At 49.6% G+C, this 15,284-nt stretch overlaps 5 protein-coding genes across 5 annotated transcripts; 3 read left to right on the top strand and 2 right to left on the bottom strand.

The window, feature by feature from the left end:
* Positions 1–3,535: 3,535 nt before the first annotated feature.
* Positions 3,536–4,697, top strand: FIESC28_11363 (uncharacterized protein; the record flags this gene model as incomplete). The annotated part of the gene is made up of 2 exons (XM_031165487.1): positions 3,536–3,604; positions 3,672–4,697. The coding sequence occupies 2 exons, from the start codon at positions 3,536–3,538 to the stop codon at positions 4,695–4,697; spliced, it is 1,095 nt and encodes a 364-aa protein (XP_031010444.1).
* Positions 4,698–6,339: 1,642 nt separating this feature from the next.
* FIESC28_11364 (uncharacterized protein) lies at positions 6,340–8,087 on the top strand (the record flags this gene model as incomplete). The annotated part of the gene is made up of 4 exons (XM_031165488.1): positions 6,340–6,434; positions 6,677–6,923; positions 7,006–7,683; positions 7,731–8,087. 4 exons carry the CDS (start codon positions 6,340–6,342, stop codon positions 8,085–8,087), a joined length of 1,377 nt encoding a protein of 458 aa, XP_031010445.1.
* A 609-nt stretch (positions 8,088–8,696) lies between these two features.
* FIESC28_11365 (uncharacterized protein) lies at positions 8,697–9,623 on the bottom strand (the record flags this gene model as incomplete). Its single annotated transcript, XM_031165489.1, has 2 exons — positions 8,697–9,222; positions 9,280–9,623. 2 exons carry the CDS (start codon positions 9,621–9,623, stop codon positions 8,697–8,699), a joined length of 870 nt encoding a protein of 289 aa, XP_031010446.1.
* Positions 9,624–10,500: 877 nt separating this feature from the next.
* On the bottom strand, positions 10,501–11,212 carry FIESC28_11366 (uncharacterized protein; the record flags this gene model as incomplete). The annotated part of the gene is made up of 4 exons (XM_031165490.1): positions 10,501–10,649; positions 10,705–10,838; positions 10,890–10,986; positions 11,041–11,212. The coding sequence occupies 4 exons, from the start codon at positions 11,210–11,212 to the stop codon at positions 10,501–10,503; spliced, it is 552 nt and encodes a 183-aa protein (XP_031010447.1).
* A 1,154-nt stretch (positions 11,213–12,366) lies between these two features.
* Positions 12,367–14,716, top strand: FIESC28_11367 (uncharacterized protein; the record flags this gene model as incomplete). Its single annotated transcript, XM_031165491.1, has 3 exons — positions 12,367–12,379; positions 12,431–12,578; positions 12,634–14,716. 3 exons carry the CDS (start codon positions 12,367–12,369, stop codon positions 14,714–14,716), a joined length of 2,244 nt encoding a protein of 747 aa, XP_031010448.1.
* Between the last annotated feature and the right edge of the window lie 568 nt (positions 14,717–15,284).

A 15,284-nucleotide genomic window follows, 5' to 3' on the forward strand; every position in this document is an offset into this window, starting at 1 on the left:
TGGTTGTGGTTGGTTACTGCCAAAAAAAGACTGAGACCTAAGGGTTGTTTAGCTTCTGATCACCTACTGGGCTCCTTCGGGTAAATGAAGCCTGCCCTGTGCCTGCCCCTGCACTCTGCTCCAGCTGTATCCTGTAGGCTGTAGCGCTGGGTTCATCAACAGAACCCAGGCAGTTCCCGCTCTCCCCACTCAACAGATCCTAGCTTGGGCCCATCTTGGTTCTCAACTTAAGATTTGGCGATTCGATGGCTTTACGACAGCTCGCTTTCGCCAGTCAGCCCGGGTACTCTACAGTACAGTTCTGACTGTAGAGCCGAGAGGTGGATGGTTGTGAACGACCAAGGGTCTCGTGTTGCTACTGGCGTGTAACTTTAAGTGCGAGCCCTGTACAAAATTTGCTTCACAAATGCAACCGCCAACACCTGAGCTATCAGTACTGTACAGTCGATGTCGAGCTTATGGGCTTCCGAGACTTCTCGGGCGCTAGAAGAAACCAAGATCTGAGTGTGGCTACTAGTTGTTTGATCCTGGGAACTGGAAAGCATCGTCATGCGTCAAGCATTGCTTGCTCCAAGCTCAATTCTCTTTGTGTGTTCAAGTCCAACTTAGCAAGCTCTGACTGACGACTGACAGTGCTGAAGCCTGAACCTGTTCCGATACCCACCGTTCTTTTGTCTCAGAAGCTTGGCTCTTGGCTCTTGGGATCCTCCTCCCGCAGGTCCCGTCCCTTTCTTTCTCTTCCCTTCCCATGTGTCGTCTTAGAGGGGCATCCGATTCCCTGTCAAGGGTTCCGCCTGTCTGGATCACCAATTTGGCCTTTGTCGGCACGGCTCCGATTATATTGCGATGGCCACCCCCGGCAGTTGTTCAGCCATAAGATGCTGTCCATCGCAGCTAACGAACGCCTGACGATGCCTTGATGTGATTGCAGCTTCAGGAGATCGTGGAGTTGCCTGCAAGGACGACATCAATCAATTAATTAATCTGATTCCGATCTTGATTCCCTTTCCGTTCCCCAACTCCCCGGCCGATGGTCAGGTACATTGTTCTCTTCAATTGGTTCTTCCAGATTGAGTTCCACCAATGGCCAAGCGTGGCATGTCTTCCCTACCCTTTCCTGTACTTACCGCACGATGCCGTGGCACTGTGGCAGTAGGAAAGAATCACTCGATGCCACGCAACCTTGGCTCTAAGAACTCCCACGCAGACAGGCATGCAGGCGGCTAGCATAGGATTGGAAGCTGTGGATTTGGCGAGCACAGAACAGTCACCTGGCGAGGCCCAATGAGGGCAAGACAAGAATGGAAATGGAAACAGGGAAACGAGATCAGTACAGATACCACATAGACAAATGCGGTGCTCAACATAACAACATCCCATTGCGTTCGAATCGCTATTTGATAGTGCCGGTTGTACGGAAGACAAGCTCCGCGGACCTGAAAGATCAATGGGACTGGAAAGCAACTCCAAATAGGTTTTAATTGAAACAAAAGATTGTTTTGTTTTGCTTTGCTAGTTCTAACTGGGGGTTCGTTATCAGAGATCGCGATCTCTGAGTCTGAGACGGTCGAAGCATGGGTTCAAAGGGGAAATGTCTTGACAGCGGATTGTCTAGTCTCAAAACGATCGACCTACCAAGCCCCGCGTCGCGCTATCGGTGTGTTGCAAAGGACAGGACTCTTGACTATCGAATAGAAACAAACTCCATCCGTCTCATCCTTGCCGAGCAGGAAGAGTTCAGTCTCAATTCTCAAGCAAGTGCGCTGGCATTGGCATTGTATAGCTGCTACACAACAGGAGCATGCAGAGTACCATCTTATCTGCCATGGTTGCTGTGCCGGTCAAAAAGAGGGACCCTCATTATGCAGTCGAGATGCATAAGCTTCAGGCGAGACCAGTCTTTTTGAGTGAGACAAACAGGGCCTGCAGCAACAGTAGGAGCAGAATGGCATGATAAGAGCAGGGTGCAGCGATTTTCACAAGACCAAGGGTTCTTTGCGTGGAATTCTGGGGTTAACAACAAAGTCCGATCGGACAATATTGGCCGTCGGATGAATAGAAGCCCATCGTCGCAGGCTAATGGATCGAATGGTTAACCTTTTAGGACATGGATAACAGACAGGGTCATGCTGGCCGTGCCCGGCGATCACGAATGTAGGAGGATTTCATCAGAATTCGACAAATGTTTAGTAATTGCTAACAAATGCCAATTCAGACTTCCAGGGCAGAACAACTTTGTTGAACTCGGCGCTGCTTAGCACGGAAGTTAACGAGAGGCGTTATCTATCCTTACTGTGCAGGCGCAAAGTAGCAGTAGGCTTATGTATACTTGAAGCCTGAGATCCTTCAAGTGCGGCACAGGGTCAATACACTGAGGCTATGCTGTTTAGACAGTGTTGAGTCCTTATTCGTGAATCTCGACAGACAGGCCTGGTGTTCCCAGATTCTGGTGTCTCTGTGAGGGATGATGAAAATATTTTGAAACAATGGTGTCAACTTGACCGTAATGGATCTCTGGGTGAGATTGTCTCCCCGTTCATCCAAGGTAGCCTGCAACCAACCCAGCTCAACTCGGGCTCGGGCCCGAGTCCGTTCACTAAACACAGGCTCTCACTCCCTTGAACTACCACTACCCGAGGGGGGAAGACGTTACCATCTACAGTCGTGCATTCCCTTGCCTCCGGTCACTATGGTTGGCCTGTTGCAAGCCCAAGCGGGGAAGTCCAATTCCTGCCGGACTACCTATCAGTCCAGCGAGGTACAGCCACTGGGAAGAGGCCCGGAGGGATACCGGTGACCCAGTAACTGCCCAGCTACCTCAGTAGCACTGTACCTAGTCCAGGTTGATGTGACTCCCTGGGTCCTGAAATGCGGAACCTGAAGTCGATGGATGGGCCCCTCCTTTCCCCCTCTGCTGGGTTCCCGTCGATACGGGGCGGTACTTGTACCTTGGGCCTAGCGCTAACAGAGAGCTCTTGATCGAGATCGATCGTCATAACTACGCTCGATCCAACGACTTTGATCGCCTTCGGATCGAGCTACATGCTTTTCCCGCGTCTGCAACCTGCCAGAGCATGTCGCTCTCCTCGGCTTTGCTTTCGGCCCTGGTCGTATATATAATCCAAGCCATATCCCAAGCCCATTCGGAGGAACCTTTATTGCACAAAAGTTTTTTTCTTCCTTGAACTGGTGTCACGCAAAACCTTTGTCGATTCAACATAACTTTATACGAAAGATACCTTTCCAACCAAACCTTGTAGCTGCAAACCGGTATAAATCATCAGTGTTTCCCCGACTTCAGTTCAGGGTTACTACATGCTCGATCATCTCCGGCTAGCATTTTACACCTCACGAACAGCCGGCGAGCATCATTTTATAACATCTACCGCCAAATATATTATTTGTTGTTTTCCCGGAATCTAGACTCACAAATAGTCAAACCAACAACCTTGCACATATTTATCTACATATTTGTTTTTGGTTTATCTGCTCTTGGTCTTACTCGCCCGTTTATTACACTTCTACACAACTTAAAATGCCCAAGAGATCACTCGACGTCGCCAACATGGGCGGTCCCAACGCTAAGCCTGCGCCCGCGCGAAAGGTAAAGGCACTTACCCCTCTGTGGATGTACATATACATGAATCGGCTGGCTAACGGTTATTTTGCAGACTGAGCGATCCCACGAAGAGAACCAAGAGCGAGCATACATCGCTGCCTCAAGACGAGCAGACCGATCTATTGAAGCTCGTGTTCAGTCCGCCAAGATGGCCAGCGAAATCCACAAGAAACGAACGGGAAAGGCCTTCCGTATAACGGAGGAGATTGTTATGAAGGAGGAGATGTACGAGGAGGAAGACGATGACTTCCCTCGATCTTACCGACTTCTTAAATCCAACATGCAAACTTCCAGCGCTGAACTCAATGCGAGAGTGGATGCCTACCTTACAAACCGAGTGGCTATGTCACAGCTTCTATCTGCCACCGAAACTGACTGGCGCAACAACGAGATCAACCAAACTTTTGCGCAATTCTTTCCACAGGCCCAACGCCAAGCTCAATCAATGTCGCACCGCTGGTCAACACCAGGCTATCCAGTGCCTCAACCACAAGGCAGCCACGTTACAAGCCCGATGGAGCAACAGTTTGACCCAAACTTCCAGGCCGTCAACTACGCACAGCGACCAAACAGACATGATGAGCGCAGTCACTCCATGTCTGGTTTGTCTCCCACCGATTCAAGGAACGATGCTCCCTTATCGCCACCCGCTCTTACTCCAGGCTCAGGTTCTCATCCCCAGACGCCCCAGTCCCGTTGCGCATCCACCTTCACAAATGTGCAGCCCCCACCTATGATGGACTTTAATCACGAGAGTTCCGCATTCACCACAGAACTTCCCGCCGAGGCTAAGATGCTGCTAGGTGGCGTTGGCTTGAATGACACGTTCAGTCCTGCTATGTACGGCGAGCAACAGAATTGGGGTGCTCAGCAGTCGTTTGGCTATGGCGATGAGCCTAAGTACTTCAAGGACGAGGATGCTGAGCTTGGTGCAAATAGTGAAAAGTATCCCGATGTACTTGACACGATGAACTGGGGTGCCGGTGACTTCAACACACCGACCAAGCACTATACCGAGGAGCCCTCCTGGGATTCTTTCCTCAACGATACAGTATGGAGCACCGAGCAACAGCAATAATACGCCGCTCAGGAAACTCTACGACCATTTTCTTAATGATTTTATGATACTCTTTCCTGCGACTAAAGAGTAGTTGTCAACAATTATCACAACGACACTGCTCGTCTGCTCAACTTGTCTGAGCAAGCAAATCAATGTTTACGGTGTTATTTGACTTACTTGGGTACACCCAGGGAAAATGGGATTCGGAGGCATCTTGGCTGCATTTATTAGAATCGCATAAGGCTTCCGCCGGTGTTTGGAGTGGGGAATATTGTATTTACGATGGGATACCTGTTACATGCAAGAGCGGGCGCAAAGATCGCATCCCCAGTACCGCTCAGCAAGGAACTGAAATAGCGTTTTCTTGCAGCTTACTGAGCATTGTTCTTTTTTGCATTCCTCTTTGGTTGATATCCCGCTGGAGCTGTTGACTTGCATTTTGAGATATCCTTGGTGAGAGTGGCATTCTTGCACGTAGAAAAGGCGCAAGAAAGGCAGAAAGTCTTTGAACGACATTTAAAATTAATAAAATCGATGGATATACATATTTATGATTTGCAAATCGGTGATGGGTAACTTGAACCACTTGACGTATAGACTGGCCTGTTTTTGATTCGACATAATATCAAGCTTGAACTCTTGCATGTGGTTCTGTTCAGTCATATCAGAGAAACCAGTGCATTTCCCTTGGGCGTAGAGTTGAGTCAAGTCAAGTCAAGTCCAGGTGAGCTGACACCATTAATCTAGGTCGGCATACCCTCGTGCGTGAGGGACTGAGTTTTGCAGGTGCAGCATGGGAGGAAACCCATCATCTGCTTCGAAACTGGTTAGATTGAAATGATGGCCATGTGCGCTAATGATTGGTTTATTCAGGGTTGGGGCTACTGGTGAAGTGAGATGAAGCAGCCTACAGTACTACTGACTGCACTATAGGTGTGCTATCGCTTCAAGTGGTTGAGCAGCATCCATGCGTCGATCATATGCCGTAGCTGTGTTTTTGTTGTAACACAGATCGAAGTTCTGTAACGGATACGCAGTAAACTATGGCAGATAGACTATACCAAAACGTTTGATTGACGGATAGAGTTGGATACACGCAACGGGCTTGTAGTATAATTTTGTCGAGATATTCTTCGTCCAGTATCAAAACTGTAAGGTAACGACCATTTTCTTCTCACCCCGCCAATCCGGAGTATCTCTGCCCGGCCGTTTAAGCGTAGACCTGGTATGTGCACATGGACAGGGCGCCGAGCCAGGTACCACAGGTAACCGTTAATATGGAAGGCATGGAAGGTAGAGTGAATTACCTACAGTAGGTAGTACCTAGGTAGGTACGGAGTGGTAGCCCAGAGTCAGAGCCTAGAACCCACCCCGCCAAAAACGTCACCACCACCACCGCCCGCTTCCTTTCTTGACTTTTGCGACTCAGTCTGCAACCCCAGACTTGGTTTATTTTTTCTCCTCCTCCATCCTCATACGTAGCATAACTACAAAGAAACCGTGCTTCCATCTGTCACTCTGCCGGAAAGGTCTTGCGTTTTCGGTCACATCAATCATCTGCTACGTGTCGTCCCGAGCTTCATAACTGAACCGCTATCCATATTATCATCCACCACCGCACTCAGCATCTTCTTTCTCCAACTCAAGCTTATCAACGACCATGTCGTCATCGACACCGCCACCCACGGTCGACGCGCCCGACGAGCAGCAGAGCGACACTTCCAAGTTGCGAACATTTCTGGGTATCTTGAAGAAGTAAGAGACTCACCACCATTCATTGGCGATAGCGCCATGCTGCGACAGCTTCCACCGCTTTGTTGGGGACAGGCACCGCGCTGCCCCAGCGAGCGAGATCGGAAGCCAACTCCGCTCCATATACAACGGAGTAAGCAAGCGATGGGAGCACCACTAGATCAGCCATCGATCTTACGACATACATGACATGATGGGGAATGCTATTCATAGTTTTCAATGCTGACCGCTCATAAAAATGACAGATTCATCGGCGTTTCGGACCTTGCAGCAGTTAGATTCTCGCTGCCGTCACAGTTGCTCGAGCCTACCCCGAACCTCGAATACTGGACCTACATCGATGCCCCCAATGCCTTTGTCGCTATGGGCACCTCCGATGATCCACTCGATCGCATGCTTGAGGTGGTGCGCTTTTGGTTGACCAAGGATTTAAAATACGCCAAGGGAAGGCCATGCAAGCCTTACAACTCTTGCCTCGGTGAATTCTTCAGGGTGCGTGAGCTTGCCATGCTCTCATATGCAAACGAAAGAGCATTCCACAGTCCTGACAACAGAAGTACTGACCCCAATGTAGTGCAACTGGGAAACTGAAGACAACGCCCCGAGAATCGATACAACCAACCTCAAGCAGGAGAAGGGCAGTTCCAAGGGTGGCCTTTCAGCATTGAAGGCATCAGCTAAGAGCAGCAAGAACACCTCGAACGTCTCGCTTTCTGTGCCTCAACATGGCGCTACAAAGGACGAAAAGCTCGTCCGTGTTTCGTATCTTACCGAACAGACATCGCATCACCCGCCCGTGAGCGCCTTCAACGTCACCTGTCCGGAAAAGGGCATCACAGCCCGCGGCTTCGACCAGATCACTGCCAAATTTACAGGCACCTCGGTCAAGGTCCTTCCTGGTGAACACAATATGGGTATCTTCATCACCCTCGACAAGCGAGATGGCGAGACATACCAGCTTACCCACCCGGCGGCGCATTTGGGCGGCCTGCTCCGAGGTGCCTTGAGCGTCTCGGTCAGCGAGTTCGCTTATATCACTTGCCCCAAGACCAAGATCAAGGCCATTCTGCATTACGTGGAGGAAGGTTGGCTGGGGCGCACAACCAACAAGATCGACGGTGTCATCTTCAAGTATGACCCCGAAAACGACGATAAGTCACGAGTACAGGACGTTCCTGATGAGGATGTTCTCGCTCGGTTGAGCGGCCCATGGAAGGAGAGGGTCGTATTCACTCTCGGCCCTAGACCTGTTGTAAGTGAACGAGTTGCCCTGCACGTGAGCAAAGCTAATAATAGTAGAAATCCGTCCCTGTTGAAGAGCAATTCGTCATTATTGACATCGCTCCTCTCAACGTCGCACCTAAGATTCTCCCTCCCAAGGAGAAGCAGCTGCCCAATGAGTCCCTGACACTTTGGGGTGGTGTCACAGACGCCATTCACGCCAAACAATTTAGCAAGGCCACACAGGTGAAGGTCGAGCTAGAGGAAGCTCAGCGCGAGAAGGCTCGTCAACGTGAGGCCAACAATGAGACATGGCAGCCTGTGTTCTTTAAGCATGTCACGGGCAATGATGGCAAGCCCGACCTGACCGATAAAGGTCGCGAGGTCCTTGACCGAGCCCAGAAAGGCGACTGGTCGCTCGAGGGTGTCATGTAGACGGGCCCTTGCTTCGCCTGTTGCCAAGGGTTTGATTGTCAGGTGGTTTTGATTTGCGAACGTGGGCAATCGAGAGGAACTCGAAAAATCCAATCGTTGGAATTGTTATAGGAAGTTGGTTTCTTTTGAACTTTTTCCGTGTCAGAACGACACTACTGGGATAGAGCTTCATTGCGCCGGAGAGTTGGACGGGGATGGTCTTTGTATCAGAGGTTGATAGACCCCGATAGTGGATGCATGGCGGGTTTGCGCACTCGTTATTTGGAGTTGTGGGAGTTTTCGAGGCTTGGGATTATTGCTGAACTAGATAGCAAGATTCTCGTCACAATTCATATCATCAACTACAAATCATCCATTCTAAAGACTGAAGCAAGCGTTGTGGTTTAAACTCCAACTCTTTTCACATCACTGTAGGGTATAGGGGCACAGGTGTAGAGTCAACATGATATCGTTACACATATCTTAACATGCATTTGATCTCGACGGATCTTATCCTATAGTACAACAAGAGTGGCAATTCCTATTTTTTACACATCATTTCTGAACCGAAGACTCCTCTGCTCTTCCCTCTTGTGAAAAAACTTTTCATTATACCGAGCCGTCAACCATCTAAGCGTCGATGAAAGCCTTGACGTTGTTCAACCACCGAGTGTACTCACGCTGCTCCTTGACGTCGACGTAGTCGGGAACAAAGATGGCGAGAGCCTGGGTGATGCCACGCTCCTCAAGGAAGCGCTCCATGAGGACCTGGAGGTCGTCATCGAGGCTCCCGAAGGGAGGTCCGGGGTAGACGTCGGCACGCTTCTGGGCGGCCTCGGGGGACTCGACCTTGGCAACCTTGGCGTCGTCGTAGTAGAAGAGGTTCTCGACTACAATGTGGCCGTCCTGGGCGGTGGCATCAATGTTGAGAGCGCCAGAGGCCTTGCCAGGCTTCTCGACAACAATAGACAGGTTGATGGGGGCGGCGTTCTCCTCCTCAGCTTCCTCATCGAGCTCCTCCTCGAGCTCCTCGTTGGCACGGGCGTTGCGCTGGCCGCCCTGGGCCTCGCCCTCGAAGCCTTCCTCCTCGAGGCCGTTCTCCTCGGCGTAGGGGTCGTAGCTAGTGATATCGGCGATAGAGAAGCTGACAGTGATCCTGGAATAGGTGTTAGTCATAGTCCCATCAAGATCAATTGCGATTGCAGAAACTCACTTCTCGTCGCCAAAGTTGCGGACCAGCTTGACAACCTCCTGGCCGGGGGTGTCAATAAGCTCGAAAGCACTGTTGTTAAGGAAATCCTTGATGCTGGCAGGGTCCTGCTCATCGGCCTTCATGTCCTCCTCGATCTTGATCTCGCTCTCAAGCTTGGCCAAAAGCTCGCCATCGTTCTCGGCGGCCTTTCGGAAGATTGTGGTGGAGAAAGCGGCCTGGGCAGGTCGTAGGGCAGAAGTAGCCTTGATAAAGGTGCTGGGACGGGCAGTCTGTCGCAGAGCGGCACCTGAGAGGCGGGAGACGACGCGGGGCGCCGATCGGACAGCGTTGCGAGCAGAAAACATTGTGATTAGATTATTTGGTGAGTGTTATAGTAGGGTACAAAGCGTTTGTGAAGGAAGAAAAGGAGGGTATCGTTGTATGAATTGGAAGAGATTGATGCTGTTGATACACGGACAGTGATAGAAGCTTCTACAGTAAAGCTTCGTCTTGAATTTTTTGGGGACGACAAGTTACTGGCGGGCTCAGGTCAGTTAGCTAACAATTTACTGGGCCCAGACTGGACGATCCTTCTGGCCAAAGCGGGGCATTACTATCACGTGGCGAAGAGGAAACTGAATTACATTACCCAGGTAGGTACCTCCTAGGCAATGGCATCAGAAAGAACAAGAGATTTATAGAATCAGGCAAGTGCATGTTTAGAAGCTAAAGGGGTTATGAATTCATGTCTCATTATGGTATATATGTGGTAGTAAGCTAGAAAGAACTCGAACTCTTTGTAAACTACCGGACAACAGCCTCAATATGCAGTCCCGGCGACTGAATCACTCATCCTGTGAGAGGACTGCCATCAGTATTGCATGATCTGAGAACATATCTGCCCTTCTTAGCCATGCTTCTGTACTGGCCACGCAACAGCGTTGTTCGCCCTGGCAGCCTTGACTTTTCGTGAGTCTCACTAAAGCTAGTTTGAAACTTGCATTTGTGAATAATCGAGCAGGGCCATCATCTGGCCAGAAATTTGGGGTCCGTGGTGCATAGTTTCTGAGATCTGGGTCTGTATGCCTGGTAATTGATAGTATTAGATCATACCATTCTTGGGCAACTGTTGCCCAAGTGGTCTTGAAATAACGAGTAGATGGCCGAGGTTGCCGGAGCACAAGATGACCAGCTAGGTGGAACTTCCTTGCTTTCTTCAAGGCGGTTTGAATTGAAGAGTGCTCAGTTGGTTCCACCTGAAGGGAAAGCTGTAGACCGAACCTGACCTTCACTGTTGACCTTGATCCATTTCAGGTGAGTGAGATATGACCAAGAACCTTCCCAGAGGTGAAGAATGTTGACGTTGTGGCTATCCAGCAGATCAGGTATAACTATGAATGAGGTCAGTACTGATACGAGGTACGTCTCGAGATGACAATAGCTTACCAAATCCACCCTTGTACTCTTCCTCAAGAATGTTAATCTTGGCCTTGAGAAGGTCCTCCTTAACACTAGCAGGTCGGCCAGGACGACGGGTCTTCTTGGCTGCATCATACTCTTCATCGTATTGATGAACAAAACTACCACTTTAGTTGGCTTTTTGTTCCATGTAGGATTCTTGTCATACTCACGAGTCAATCATGATCTGGATCTCTTCAAGGCTTGGGACAGCGTTGCTTTCTTTGTCTTTCAGGCGTAGTGCTTGCTGGAAGAAAGCAACACGTTCGACTAAGGTCATGTTAGATATCATGGTTATGTATGACTTCATCAAGTACAACTTACCGAGTGGTTGTTCCTTTTTGCTCCTAGCAGCAGCCAGCTTCTCAATACGCTGATCTCTTACACCGGCCTTGTGAAGACGCATGGAGTCTCTGGACTTTTCATGAAGGGCGTTGACGACACCATTTCTCTTTTTTGAGATTTGCTTGCGCGTCTTGTGAAGTGTGGTAGGCATCTTGAGTTATTATAAATCCTTTTTGTTTTCAATGAGAAAGATGAAAAGTTGCAGTCGTTTCTGAAATGAACTGTATCGTTGCTGTGACTAGCAAGGATTTTTTCTTCTGGTCTGGAAGCTTTGGTGCTCCACACACTGTAGTCGTGGGAGCCAATAAGGTAGCGGGTTCATGTCGGTTAAAGCAGGACCCTGACTTTACTTTACGGATACATCGAATATCAACTTTATCAGATTAACGGATTAGTTGATCGGTATTGAACTTGCAATACAGTTACAGTCTTGGTCCGATACAGCTTCATTGATATGATTGTCGAATTTGTAAATGAACAAGATATGCTGGGTTGGAAGGGTAAAGGAATACATACTATCCATTCTCTCTGCTAAATGTATCCCCTTCAAGTATTGATGAATACTATTAACGAAGAACAGAAGCAAGCCATAAGCTTGATCGACATATTGCTTGCTCCTTATCATGCCCTGAATCGCAATGGATGTAGATTCGTGGTGGATCTCGAGTTGCTAGGAGCAGCGGGAGCTAGCTTTTTCCAGGGGTTTACAGTGGTTAATGGATTGGAGTATCACGCCTATTAACGCGCCTAGTTCCATTAAACTACAACTCCAGGGGGTCGCGTTCTAGCCAAGGCAGCTGAGTGGAGGGGAAGGAAGCACTCTAAATTAGTCCAGTACAGTACATTGCCTCATCATCTGGGCTTAGGTACCTAGGTAGGTAGGTGCTAGGCAAATTATCTCTCCCGCTTTGGGACATCTCGATTTCAACAACAATCTTGGCCTTGGACTTCACCTCGTACCTAGTCTAGGTACTGACGAGATTACCGATTGTATTGCTTTACCAAATTGCTTGACTCTGCTCCCACCTGTGTACTCCTCCTCTTCTGTCAGTTTAGATACTACCGCCATCGATAATCAAACCCTGCTGCACGATCCTGCACCGCGTGCATATCAACCAACCTTTCGACGCGTCTGCAAACCACAACACAACAGAGCATATCGCAGCCCATACTCATGTCCGATTGTTGACGCATGCAACACCAAGATCTGTTGGCCTGAAGCTGCCCAAGTCCCTGCTGGGGCAGCAAGTCCAAAGCTCAACCGTTCGTTGTCGCCACCATCTTTGACGCGGCTCATTATTCAACATGGGCGTATCTGGTAAGGCTTCTTACATCTCACTTGAGCCTCCTCCTACTGACCTATGACCAGGGCTTCTCCCCCTTCTCAAATCTATACAGAAGCCAATTGAGCTCAAAAAGTACCATGGCCAAACGTTCGGCGTCGACGCGTATGGGTGGCTCCATCGTGCCGCCTACTGCTGTGCCTTGGAGCTTGGTCAAGATAAGCCCACACAGAAGTAAGTTATTTGTTTATACCAAATGTACTAGCAGAGTATATTGACCTCTCAATAGGTACCTGAATGCTGCAATGACGCGGGTTCGCATGCTTCGTCATTTTGGTATTACACCTTATATGGTGTTCGATGGTGACTTTCTCCCCAGTAAAGCTGCAACGGAGGATTCTCGCGCCAAGAAAAGAAATGAGAAAAAGAAGATGGCCATGGAATTGTTGCGATCTGGGAAGCCTGCGCAGGCTACACAAGAGTTTCAGAAGTGTATCGACATCACCCCCGAAATGGCATCGGCTCTTATTCAACTACTCAAGAAGCTCGATATTCCTTACGTTGTCGCCCCTTACGAAGCTGACGCTCAGCTTGTGTACCTCGAACGACAGGGCCTCATCAACGGCATCATCTCTGACGACTCAGATCTCCTCGTCTTCGGAGCCAAGAAGCTTCTGACCAAGCTGGACCAGTATGGCAACTGTATTGAAATCAACCGCAAGGACTTTTGCGCATGTCGTGAGGTTTCATTAACTGGATGGTCTGATACCGAATTTCGACGAATGGCAATCTTCAGTGGATGCGATTATCTGGATGGACTCCCAGGCGTTGGCTTGAAGACGGCATACCGTATGCTTCGCAAAACTAAGGCCCCAGAGCGGATAGTGCGCATGGTTCAGTTTCAGGGAAAGCGGGTATCGGAAAACTACTTGACGCAGTTCTACCAGGCCGAGTTGACGTTCCTGCATCAATGGGTGTTTTGTCCTACCAAACGTGAGCTGGTCCATCTCACGGAGCTGGATGGAACACGGACCGCGGATGAGATGCCGTTCATCGGTGCTTTTGTCGAGCCCGAGACAGCGCGTGCCATCGCCAGAGGCGATATGAACCCCATCACCAAGACTATGATAATTAATACAACAGCAACGACTCCCTCAAAGAGAAGGCATTCGCAGCTAGGTACTAATGCCGTGGACCAACCTCGGCCGGAGATGAAACCTATCAGTTCTTACTTCAGGGGACACAGCCGAATACCCATGGGCGAGATGGACCCCAATTGCTTCGAAGTCGATCCCCAAAGAATTTCGCAGATTACTGGAGGAGGTTTAGTGCCTCGTGTATTCCCACTTCCGAGACCTTATTTGGATGAAACAGGTCGGTCAGCCTCAAGCGGTTCCCAACAGTCTGAAGCCAACCATGCGCGTACATCACCACGACTTCACCGTCGCCGTACTGAGCCTGTCTCCAATTTGATCAGAAGTTTCAGCGATGCTTCCACTACCACGAGGCGCACGCCTTCTGTCAGCACTAAACCTAGCTCTTCTGCGCCATCAAACGACCCTGCCAGTCGACCGCCCAAGAAGGCGCGTCTGTGTGAGGATAATGAGATGGGCCCCGATGAGGCTCTACCACCACAAAAGAGCAAGTTCTTCCCAGTACCTCAAACAAGGAAAAGTCCAAGGCGAGCGAAGAGTGACGCCTACCTCTTATCCGACGATTCACTCGATGAGGCGCTTATGGCGTTGCCCGACTTTGACGGCTGGGAACCCGCTGACAAGACTCAGCGGGGCGTTTCGGTATTCGTGGAGAAAGAGAGTCAAGGGACTGCAACGAGTGCAGAAAGCGACCAGTTCTTATTCTCATTCTCCAAAGACAGTGAAACCCCTTTGTCATCCTTCGAGGGCTCTATGCCCCCGCCCTCCTCTGCCGCGTCTCTGTCGCAGACCTCAGCTACTCCCGCTCGACCAGACATTCGCAAATTCTCATATTCAAACCCGACAGAAACACCTGCTTCGGCTACATCGCAACGCTCTTCCGTCTTTAGTGCTGCATCCACCCCCTCTACGGCACCATCAACGGCTGCTTCCCGCATGACGCCTCTGCAACGTCTGGGAGCTCGTGCTATGAAGGCTCCAATGTCACCTAAGCTGCCCAAGCCACGCGACAGCTTTGATAGGCAGTTCCTTTCGGGTGTACCCGTCAACCCGGCTTTTGTGCCCTTGCCTAAGGTTGACCTGGAAGAGGTTGCAGACCTTAACAAATGTGGCAGTGAAGATCAAATCATCCCCGCAAGTGACGAGGAAGATGAGGACGAGGACGAAATTGACCTCCCGCCCAAGAAACTCAATCTCTCACGTTTTGCTTTCGTATAGAAATTATGTTACACTTCAACCATGCTTGCGTTGCAGCTAACAAGCTGTCTGGGTCGCGAATTGTCATTATGAACATAGCATTGATCGGGCGTTTTTTTGTTTTTACCCCCTTTTTTTATATTGCGGCTGTGGCATGAATAGCTGGGCTGCACAAGAGATGAGAATATCAATGTACTGAACTATGCAAGAAGCCCTGGAAGGGAGTAAGTAGAATATCGGATAGGCCTTTTGGCAATGTTATTTTGCCTCCTGAGGTCTGTAATACCTACCCAGGTAGATAACAGAAGAATTATCCACTAAAGCTTAGGCTTCTATAATAAAGTAGTCTAATTGCTAGTCTAAGCTAGCATAAAGTGACCAAGTTAGTTCATCTCTCATGCCTCTAGGGGCCAATTCTTCTGACACCATGGGGATACCCAACTTGAACTCCAGACCATGGCTTGTAGCCTGTGCTTGTTACAAACATTGACATCACTGTGCCCAGGCTTGCTCCTGGCGATTTCACGTGTGGCAATGTGCTGCGGCGTCGTAGTCAAACTTGAATAGTAGTTTCTTGAGGTCTGAAAAA

The sequence above is a fragment of the Fusarium coffeatum genome (genome assembly GCF_003316985.1).
Source record: "Fusarium coffeatum strain FIESC_28 chromosome Unknown BRIP53273_contig_389, whole genome shotgun sequence".
Taxonomy (NCBI): Eukaryota; Fungi; Ascomycota; class Sordariomycetes; order Hypocreales; family Nectriaceae; genus Fusarium; species Fusarium coffeatum.